The sequence below is a fragment of the Apaloderma vittatum genome, unplaced genomic scaffold (genome assembly GCF_000703405.1).
Source record: "Apaloderma vittatum isolate BGI_N311 unplaced genomic scaffold, ASM70340v1 scaffold9602, whole genome shotgun sequence".
Taxonomy (NCBI): domain Eukaryota; kingdom Metazoa; phylum Chordata; class Aves; order Trogoniformes; family Trogonidae; genus Apaloderma; species Apaloderma vittatum.
The window spans coordinates 1-11,523 of NW_009703046.1; the positions used below are offsets into that span (position 1 = coordinate 1).

General features: G+C 38.0%; 1 protein-coding gene across 1 annotated transcript in view; it reads left to right on the top strand.

Annotated features, from left to right (window-relative positions):
• Positions 1-933: 933 nt before the first annotated feature.
• SLC35D2 (solute carrier family 35 (UDP-GlcNAc/UDP-glucose transporter), member D2) overlaps positions 934-11,523 on the top strand; it is a gene marked incomplete at its 5' end in the record, with an annotated part of 15,655 nt that continues 5,065 nt past the window's right edge. Inside the window, 6 exons of the mRNA XM_009864461.1 lie at positions 934-1,020; positions 3,351-3,418; positions 5,337-5,408; positions 7,279-7,347; positions 8,388-8,490; positions 9,795-9,887. Coding sequence (XP_009862763.1) covers positions 934-1,020; positions 3,351-3,418; positions 5,337-5,408; positions 7,279-7,347; positions 8,388-8,490; positions 9,795-9,887 — 492 coding nt within the window. The remainder of the gene's footprint in view (positions 1,021-3,350; positions 3,419-5,336; positions 5,409-7,278; positions 7,348-8,387; positions 8,491-9,794; positions 9,888-11,523) is intronic.

The following is an 11,523-nucleotide window of genomic DNA, read 5'->3' on the forward strand; positions in this document are numbered from 1 at the left end:
ATCCAGTTTCTGCTAAGGTGAGGGGCAGTGAGGAAGAGGTGAAGAGAGGGTACGGCAAGTCTTCCATGTCTGCTGTTTGGTACTGAAGAGGGTCAAATGTCTTGTAAAGTCTTTGCTGTGTGAGAGAGGGAGATAGAGTTTCTCACATCCAGACTGCTCAAGGAACCACATAGCATATCTCAGTGGAAGCCACAAACTAGAAAAAGTAGGAATAATTCATGTTAAGGGCAGTGTTTCTTTGCAGAACCTAAGACTCAATGGCATTTGCAGGTTTTTTTGCTGACTGTTCCTTTCCAACATTTCCCTGATCATTTATAAAGTGCATATAATACGGCCTAATGCTTTAGTCTGCAGCACCCCATCCTCTAGACTGTCAGTTACTTTATTTTTGCATAAGGAAAGTTTTAACTGTTTTTTTCTCCCTGGGGCAAGCATTAACTCTTATGATCTGTGATTACTCAGGCATCTCCTTCATTCTGTCCATATCTTTATTATTTTTTCTTCGTGTTGTCAGTGGACTGATCAATGCGCAGCCACCACTGCACATTACTAGAAAAGTGGTAGGACTGATTCCACAGACTAAACAGCAGTTTGGGTGAAAACAGCATGATTATTCTGAGATCATGTCCTGTTCTATTTTCCCAGCTCCTTCTCTGCGTGTGTTGTTTCACAGGGTGCCACTAGTTTTCTCAGGCTAATTAAGTATATGTCTATATATAGTACTTTTAAATAAAGAGCTGGCAAAATTGACAAGATTGATAAGAAGAAAGTTACTCCAGTTTGTTCATTTCATGCTGTGTTGGTGTTTGAAAGTAATACATAATACTTAGCATTTGTTGAATGTATATAAAGATTTTGTCTTTCAAGCAGTTCTTTCATTCATATGTTGCAATTTTGCTCTTATATGGCTTCTTGTTTTTTCTTTTTGTTTAGATGGCAGCCACTATACTTATCTTGTATGTGTCAAAATTAAATAAGATCGTTCACTTTCCTGATTTTGACAAAAGTATACCTGTGAAGGTAAGAGTTACAAATGTCATAATATTAATAAGAAAATATTACCTCTTCCCTCTTCCAGTGGCATTCTTATGGAGACAATATGCAAAAGAAGAACAGAGAAAAAATGCACTTATTTGTCAAATGTGATTATCTGTGTCTTTGTTTCATTTAATGTCAGATTTGATAATTTTAATTTTACTGCAGTGTTCTAGACTTTTCAAAGAAATCTGGTGCCTGTTTGTTATGCTGTGTATGCAAAAGGGTGTCGTACACCCAAAGAGCTGGATGAACTCTTTCAGGTTCCTGAATTAGTTTTCTGGATGTATACAGCTCCCTGCAGGATCAATGGGAGGTCTGTGTTTAAGAAAGAGTTTTGATTGCAGCATGAAGGGAGAAAGAGTTAGCTCCCAGCTCCGCTGCGGGGTTTAGATGTCAGAGATTTTCAGGCCAGCGTCTTCACTGCAGAATCTCGTCCTGCCATCAGTATGAGATTTGCTATGAATGTTTCGCAGCCATTGGTGAATGCTGTTTATTCTTGGTGTACGTTGAAGTCATAGGCACTACTGCATGTAAAAATCTTATGGGAATATGTATAGCATTGATTGTAAAATCGGCAATCCTTATTTCTTCCAAAACACGAAAAAGTTTTGCAGTGGGTAGTTTTGGGTTCTGAGTATAAACTACTTGTTGAGACCTCAAGAAGTTTCTTTCCTCCACCTCCTCCAGTCCTACTACTTTCCCTCTCTGCTGCTGCCTTCGCTTTAACAATAGTACAAAGGCATTACAAAATACAGCGCCCATTTTCTTTGTCCTAATAATGTCAGTCCTTTGAAAGACTTTCATGGATATGCTGGGAGCAGGCAACACTGCAGCATCCAGGGTTTGCCTATTGCTTGTACTGCTGGATTTTATTAGTCCCTGTGAATCAGCTAGATTGTTCATTGTTGACTTCTTAGTTTTTTAAAGCACCCTTTGACCAACTGTCCTGTTGACAGCTGTTGCTTTCATTGACATTATCGTTTTTCACTTTCAGATTGGTTTATGTGCTCTGTGCTTTTAGATAAAGTAGCAAAGCACTTAGTGACAAAGCTTTGGAGTTCTTGACTGCTTTTAAGTAAATGTTTCACTGATCTCTGGTGTTGTGTTGGATGTATTTTTGGCTTTGCAATACATGAATTTCAGAGGAAAGAGAAGGTTATGTCAGCTCTGTTTTCATCCTATATATTAAATAAAATGAATTTTCCTAAGCAAAAATCAGAAGAGATGATGCATTACAAAATTTTTACAAACTTATGTTGATGGGCTGAATATTTGCTGTTACTTATACTCCTGATTATAGTCACATTTAGTTAACTGTAGTCAAGTCTTAACCTACTTTTCTCCTCTGTAAAAGAAATGCAGAATTTTTAACTTAGATAAAATGCACCCCACTCCTCTGTGTGCTTTTCCAGCACACAATACTTTAAGAGGGCATACATAGCGTGAAGCAAACACAGTGCCTCCCGAAGTGTGTACAGGCAGCAGCAGCTATTACACACATTAGGGTATGGGATCTGTTTTGTCTTCCTGCTGTTTCAGCTTCCACCTGAATGATAATGAATGGGACTAGATGTACGCACCACCTTTGTCCCCACTGATTATTTTGGTTGGTTTTAGTCTTCTGCAAGTTTTCTGTACTGGGAGAATTGAATGGCTTTGAGATACAGATGAGTATTGTGTAGGAATCCCTGATTTCTTGTACATTTTCTTAAGGTTCTGAAGTTCTGTTATTGTTTCTCTGTATTGTGCTAGGGCCCATATGTATCTGTGTTAGTCAGTCTTGTTATGCTAGAAGCTGGAAAAGGTGAAGTTTAATTTGCTTCTAAATACTTACCTTTGTAATATCTCACATAGCACGATTTGCTGAGTAGATCGAAAATGGTGTATCTTGCAGGCATACTGATATATGTGGAATACCTGGAGAAGCACAGCATACAGCATACTTACAGTGTATTCATCCTTTTATTCCAGCTGTTCTCTTGCCTATTTAGGTACTGCTAGTAGTATTACTTTTATACCCAAAAATCAAATGTTAGAATGAGTATTACCCTGAGGATTATAGTAATTCAAATAAAACTGATGAGCATTTACTATAAATCGAATTTGAGCAGATTACAACTCTTCTAATGAAATCAGTGAAGGTGTAGTCATGAGTGGTCACATGAACATAAGCTGCAGATCAGTTTTCAGCATTTCTTTCCTTAAAACACTTGCTAAATCTGATATTACAGTTAACAAATTCTATCAAGTAAAGTTTCTCCAGAGTTCTTCAAAACATAATAATCTGAGTTGTGCTTTTAATTTTATCACAGTTGTTTCCTCTGCCTCTGATTTATGTTGGAAACCACATAAGTGGATTATCAAGTACCAGCAAACTCAGGTATAGTAAATGAAAGTTTAAGTAGCCTGTTTGGATTTTACCCTTTTCTTTTGTAGAGGTAAAAAATAAACAGAGCGTGGCATAGGGATCCCTGATACTATTGTGAAATTCTTACCCAAACATTTTATCTGTTTTATGCCTTCTTTTTTAAAGAGACTTAGCCAGTACTGACAGAAAATCACAGTACTCGTCTGTGACAATGAAAGTGCTTTCACTTTCCCCTCACACCCAAGCATCCAGCTTTTCCTGCGTGTCCTAACCAGAGAGTTTGAAAGCTGTGAGAAAGACATGTTTGAAGGAAGAATCATACAGGAAAGATTGGTAGCATGATGTCATTGCAGGTTATGTAGGATTTGCCAAGAGATGGAAAAATTACTGTGAGTGAGGCAGTGGCAGTGGCCTAGCCCTGCTGAGCAGCGGAAGCTGGTTGTGGGGAGGTTGCTGAAGGGCCTGCTGGCTCCTGTATGCCGGTAAGCATACATCCATGAAAGTTGCATCTATGCTAGTGCTGAAAAGGTGTAAGTTATGTAGAACACCTGCTGTTACACATCGAATGACTAAAGTTTTTGTGGAAAAGGAGTGCAGAAGCATGATGGCGACAGCAGTACTGGAGGATGGAGCACTACATTGCAGTTGTTACTTGTACGTTATTACAGGCTCCTGAGGATTTGGTAGTAAACTAAGCCAAAATGAGGAATTTTGCAGGTTTTCAGCATTTCATAACTTTGAGGCAGATGCTGGGAGAGAAAATGTATTAATTTGCTTACATCTGGTTTTAGTTATAGAATTAATTTTCTCTGGCTGGCAACATTAGAGGTCTGATTCTGCACCTCTTTGTTTTACACATTTAGAAGTTGTTCCACTGAGGTGACCGCTGAGGCAGGCATAGGGACTTTGGCAGTACTGTTCCTAGTAGCATTTCAGCCATCGTGAATATGGAAGCAGTTTCAGTCCTGTAAAAGTTTGATTCATAGGTGCTTCTTTCCCATTTCCCTAACTGAAATTTTAAACTAAAAAGTTTTGTAGGTTATTTAAACATAAGTGCACCATCTCCTCTTCCTATGGCTGACGTACCTATTTTAGGTTCATATTCATAACTAATGTTTATAACAGAAAAGTAAGAATGGCAGCAGTGTTTCCACCATTAACGTTTTGTTACCTTGTGTGTAATTTGTAACATGTGACATTTGTTTACATTATGAAATTTTCCACCATGTTGGGGTTGTCTGTGAGATGCAGATGATCCTGTGCATAACCTCAAAATGTCTGTTATAAAGTGATTAAACTCTGTGTTAAGATTTATATAATTTATTAATGCAGTTTCTAATAGTTATCCTACACGGAAGATTAATTAATCCATATGGCAATGCTGTCAGATTTCCAAAGTGTCAGATGCAGGGGTTTTCTCAAAGTAATTAAAAAAGATTTACAACTGCATTACTTCATGTAGACGGACAATATGTTGTTCTAAAGGAGCGGTTTTTTTGGGAGTTGCAGCTGATCCCACCTTTCATGTTTCTTGTACTTTCCCTAAATTTTCTTGTATATTTATTTTATTTTTTCGAAAATACAGCTTGTTTACTAAGTGTCCTTGCTTTGTGTTTTATTTCTGTGTACGTTTTCAGAGACAGGTTTACTTCATGGCTTCTAAATTTACAGTAGGAATATTTTTTACTTACCCTTCCCATGAATTCTATGGAAAGAATTATTACATAGAGCCTATGGTAGGTAGAAAATAACTTTTATGTTCTATTTCACTGATGCAGAGTGACCTTTTAAAAGGTAGCCAACTGCATTGTTTTACAAACTGGCAGCATTTGTATTGGTTTCATCTGCTGGTTAGTAAAGTTAGATAAGAGTTAGAACATAAAAATGCTGTTTATCTGACACTGTGCTTGATTTTTTTTTTTTTTGACAGTTTGCCGATGTTTACAGTGCTCAGGAAGTTTACCATTCCGCTTACTTTACTGCTGGAAGTCATCATACTTGGGTGATCTTTTTTTTTCATTCAAGATACTTTTATTTTAGATCATATCGGATGAATTACTTGTGGCATCTCATCAAACTATTAAATGAGTGCTTTTTAGTAACAAATGGAGAAAACCAAAGAAAATGGTTTTGTGTGGCCTATTTTGAAGACATAGATATATGTGTTCTAGTGAATACAGCAAAACAAAATTCAATTTACTCTCATTTACACAGCTTATTCTCCTGACTGTTGCACAGGAGCCAGGTAAGCAGGGTGCAACTCTTTTAGCAGTTATAGTTTGTCTCATTTTGGAGGCCACTGAGCTGCAAACTGCTTCAAACAGACAGCTCCATATCGCACAGGGATCAAAATGGTGAGGATAGTGTTGCAATCTGCTTATATAGAGTGGCTTTCTGTGTCAAGTCTAAATGCTTCTAATGCTGCTAATGAAGCAAAATGGTATCTACCACTGTCCTGTTAGATCAGTAAACTCCCTAGTTGAAGATACCTCCATTAAGAAGTCCATGCTGTTGCCACGTGGGATCTCTAGTTTCAGTGGTACTGACTTGGAAGAAAAACAAGAATATAAATACGTCAGACTTTCTCACCATCATAGTTCTATCCAGATGGCTTGTGCTTGGTTAAGGTGAGCTCAGAAGGGTAAAAGTAGCTTGTTGAAGCTGAGCCCAGGCAAGATGAGAGTGATGATCAGGGGAGAAGCTTTTCAAAAAGCCCTTGTGTCAACTGTCATCTCGTTTTGGCTGGTGCATCAGTTGATGCTTGTGATTCACATTTGGGGATGGTCTGGGATCCTTTTCTAGTTTTAAGTTCTCACAGGGAAAGCAGAACTTGCTGTCTTCTGTTGACTCCCGCAAAGCAAGGAAAGTATGAATCGAGAAGGTTGTCATCGCTTATCAGCTGTAGTACAGCAGCGTGGTGCACAAGTGCAATTAATGGCGTAATCTGAGGGAAGCTTAAGAACCAAATGCTGTATTTGTACATACTGCTGCAGTGTGTTTCCTCAGGGCTGAAAATGAAAGGATGCCAGAGAACCTGTGCTGATTTACCTCATGTCAAGGTTTGGGTTGTTACTGTCAGGAGCTGCTATGATCAAAGCCTAATAGGTTTAGAGACTGCACACAGCTTTGTTGTTGGGACAGTGGTCCACAGCTGTGCTCCTTTGACACACAGGATTTCTCCCTAGGTGTTGTTTTGTTGGTCTTTTCTCACAGGTTCGCTCAGAGCTGGCATGAGAGAAAGGCTAGGGAAGTGTCTGTAAGGCACATTGCATGTGGTGCAAAAAATAAGTACTTAACACATTTCTAAATAAAGTAACGCAGATATAAGAAGCAAAATAGTTTTACGGTGTTCTTCCCTACTCTGTGGCAGTAATGATGCAGATATAGTGAAGAATATCTTAAGGTTCTGTGCTTTCCCCTTTAAGTTCAAGATTTTGGTTTGACTTCATACACTAAGTTCATATTTGAAAAACAGCCAGATGCTGTGCAGTACAGCATCTTTCCCCAGAAAGGTGACATTAATAACTACCTGAGAAATGCATAGTGCTTTTCCTGTTTTGGATTACTGGAAGATGCTGAAATATGTCAATTATGAATACCAGTACACAGTGTATTACAGTTTGCTCCAGCACTGTTGCCTTAAACCTTTAATCTTTACCTTGAGTAGCAGAATACTCACAATGCTTTTTCAATCTCTGTTCTCAGGGCCAAAGTCTGACAGCCTAACACATTGCTTCTGTAAGCTTATCAAGGCTCTGCCTTCCTATTAAATGTTCTGTGATTACTAATTGCTTTGAAACTTTTCAGGCAGATAGACATATAATGTCTTCTTCAAATAATGAAAATGTGAACTGTCTAATTTTTATCTACAGGAAACGATACCCCCTGAGTATTATAGTCAGCGTATTTGCCATCATTCTTGGGGCTTTCATAGCAGCTGGGTAAGGTTTTCATTTGTTACATGAAGTCATGTTATGAGAGGAGAGACAACAGGAGGATTTTTTCATTGTTAACTGCAACGTAAACCTAAGTTGAGATCAGTTACTCTGGATTAAGTTGATCTGAAAAATCTCTCTACTGACATCATTGAGAAGTGCAAAACTACTGACATCATTGAGAAGTACAAAGAGAAAAATTTAACTTAAGTGTTTGGGTGCTTCTTTTGTTCCTCGCCCCAGGTTTTCCATATTTGCAGGATCATAAATGAAACAAATTAAAACTGTGTGAGGAATACTGCTTTTATTTCAGAGTATCAGTATGTTTTAATAAACTTAGAAGAATATATTCTTGGATCTGGATAGAAAGACTAATTTTTTGATTGTCAAATATTGTTTTAAGTTAGGCAATGTCTTTTTTAATCACTTTGAAAAAGTTCAAGTAGGAGATTAAGTTCAAAAAGCACTTGTATGCTAGTCTCCTCTTTCTCTTTGAATATTCCTTGACATAACTGGAAATGTAATGTTATCTTTTGTTTCTTGGCTTTGCTGTATACAAAGGTCAATGATTTTCATGCAAAGTGACTAGGATAGAGCCATGTCCTATTAAATGAATTACCATATATCCGTGAAGTAACTAGTCAAAACAGAAAGGATGATAATATGTCTGGTGTGACTGTAGAAAACAAGTAGTCAGACTTTATTCCCTAGCTGCTTCTTGTGTTAAAACAAATAGATAAGTCTACTTAGTAATAATTGGACAGGTTGTCAGGATTGAGACAGATCGAATTTTTCACAGAATGAAAACTGAACATTTCCTGCCACTTCGCTACTGAGTATGGGAACTCTCTGGTGACTCATTTATGATGGTCCTGTGACTGGAGATATGTAAAGTACTTTGACTTGCAAAGAAAGCTTAAAGGAAAACCGGCTTGAGTTCTTGGGACTTGCATTTCCTCATTTATGATATTTCTCTGGGTAAACAAAGCAATGCAATGCATTGTGTATTTGCCTATTTACAATATAATATAACATTTCTTTCCCAGGTCTGATCTGTCTTTTAATCTGGAGGGCTACACTTTTGTGTTGCTAAATGATATCTTCACAGCAGCAAACGGAGTTTACACAAAGCAGAAAATTGATCCAAAGGTAACTGCGGGGTCATTAAGTTGAGTTTAACATGACGACAATGTGTTATGAACGTACAGTTATGAACTAACAAATAGTTTCATTTGCTTTCATGTTTCACGTTCGCTAATACAGGACAGCCTGGGAAAAACTTGTTGGTATCTCAGGCCAGGCTTAGATAAACAGTGTATTTTATTTTCTCCAGAGTCTTTTGGGTGGAGTTTGTAGTGGTTTTAAAATGTTGCTCTTAGTTAAAAACAGATTAAAAAAAATCCAAAGCAAAAGCAAATTGTTTACCTGTGAACTTAATATATATCTAAAGAAAATTACTTTGTGATCAGAAACACCATTTAAAGGAGGTTTATGTAAAATAAACTTGTGGATAGGAATAGAGATCTGTCCAGATTGAGTCAGTGACCACAGCAACTGATAACTTTTTTGCCTATCTAAAAGAAAGTGTAGACCAAACACAAGTATGCCAAAGAATTAGGCGATACCTTGATACATTATGCTTTATGTAAACATTGAGCAGACTACTTTTCAAATACAGTGCCATGAAAACATACCAAGCAGTAGCAGAGATCAGTCTTGGACATGCAGGATAGAGATTTTGTCATTGACTTTTGTGGTTCAGTCTATACAGTGTAAATATATATCTTATAATAATCTCAGGAGTCACATCATATCCAATCTTTATGAGCATCACTTAGTGGCATCATAATTTTGTGCAAAATACGGGGTTTCATTTTAAAGGAAGAGATAAGCTGGAGAGATTTACTAAGTAGCACAGCTGAATCTGGGGAAAGGGAGGGCTGGTTTTTCATTCGCCTAATCGTCTGTCTTTGTGTCAAGCAAGCTAAACAGCAGGATATATGACATTTTTCAAGTTACTTGAAGTTATATCAGTTAGCAGCGACTGCAGGCACTCTGTCTAGGGGCAGATTTAATTAATTTTCCTGTTATGCTGGGCCAGGGGAGCTACTCTGCCTTGCGCTTCTATAGTTGATTTGCAGTAGGTGCAGTTGGTAAACCCTTGGGCAGGTAGAGAAGGGGGTACCTTTCGAAGTTTCTGACTAGCTGGTGCCATATAGAAACCCTTCAAGATATAACACAACAGTAATACTCTACTGAGCATACAGACAAAGTGCCTGAACTGGACACTTGGCTCAGTACTAAACAATCAACAGATTGCAAGTTTGTATTTTAAATGGAAATGTATTATGCTCTGTCTGCTCATTCATAATTATATCAGGATTGCCAGAGTAGTATTTAGTTTAGCTACCAAATGGCTTGTCATTTCAAACGCCATGTTTCATTTTTCACAGGAGTTGGGAAAATATGGTGTCCTTTTCTATAATGCTTGTTTCATGGTGGTTCCAACAGTTATTATTAGCTTTTCTACTGGAGACTTTCAGCAGGTAAGGAGCGATATGTCATATGTCAGACTGATAATGGTATTTTGTTCAGATTTTTCGGTTGGAAGGTGGGGGGATTTTTGTTGGTTTGTTTTTGAAGAGGTAATCCTGTTTCTATGTTAGTGACTAGTATTTGAAATATGTGACTTGGACTTGCCCTTCACAGGTAAGAGCTTGAATGTAATCACTCTAAGAAGAAACTGAATTTGTGTGATAGCCCTTATATGAATCTTTTTTAAAGAAATAATGTATGACTAGAGACTCCTAGCTAGAGCAATTGCTTGGGAATCCAGCTGCACTGTGACTGGAGTAAAGTTCTTTGACTTGTAAAGAATGCTTAAAGCAAAATCTGTGACTTGCTGGAGACCACATGATCTAAATGAGATTGCGAATACCAGAACCAGACATTTTCCCATCCTCCTCTCATTCTGATACAGAACGAATTCCTGTTTAGTCTCAGTCTCGTTTGGTAACCTACGTTTTACATTGTCATGGAATGACAGTGTGACTCTCCATAGCTGATCATAATGCGGTATAATACCATAGACAGTATGTCCTGGCACATGAAGTATCTGACCAGGGGGTTTGTGTTTTTCTGAGTCCCTCACAGACTTGCTGAATTGCCTGTTTTCTTACCCCTAAAATGAATCTAGACACTCATATTCATTTTTGGAAATGTTTGAGATATGCAGCTGAAAACAGATACACATCTTGGGGGATGTCATAAATCTTTCCAGTATCCTTTATTGTATCTTGTGCCCTGGACTCACATGATTTTGTCATTGTGTTCTTAGAAGTCTGCTTTAAGTGGAAAAATTGGCATTCACTGAAAATGGTAGATTTAGATTTGCTCTGAGTTTGAAATCTCTTCTTGTGATGTTGGTCCAGCACAACTTTGTGCTGGTTTAGGAAAATGCAGCTGATGCCCATCTTGACAGACTAGTGGAGGTCAAGTTTGTATGGCTGTAAGACTTCAGCTGTCTTCCCAGCAGGCAGAGCTGGAAGCATTTTAGGTGAACTGAGCAGGAAAGTTTGCCTTATTGCTAGCTTTATTCCATGGGAAAAATAGAATGCGTTGTGCCTACATGTTAATTTGGCACAAACAATCTAATAGTCAATTACCTAAAAGGAATAAATAAATATCAGAGAAACGCATAATGCCCGTTCTGCATAGACATTGGCTGGTCACTTTATAAATCCTTTTAGATGATGAGGATAACTAGTGTCACTGTGATGCAGAGAGGTTAAGTCACAGAAAAAAGGAAGAAAATGGGAGAATACTTATGAAAAGTCAGCAGATCGTTATAGATGACACCTACATTCAGCAGATCTTTGGGCCGTAGTGGTTGGCTTCCTTTTACCCTAGCAGAGCTTTTTACCTTGGTCCGTCACAGACAATGTACAGCACGTATCTTTTGCCAGTCAAAATGTCACTACAGTAACATAGAATCATAGCATCATAGAACTGTAGAATCATAGAACAGTTTTGGTTGGAAGAGACCTTCAGGATCATTGAATCTAACCTTTGTCTTAGCCGTATCAGCACCACTAAACCATATCTCTCAGCACAACATCCACCCATCTCTTAAACACATCCAGGGATGGCGACTCAACCACCTCCCTGGGCAGCCTGTTCCAA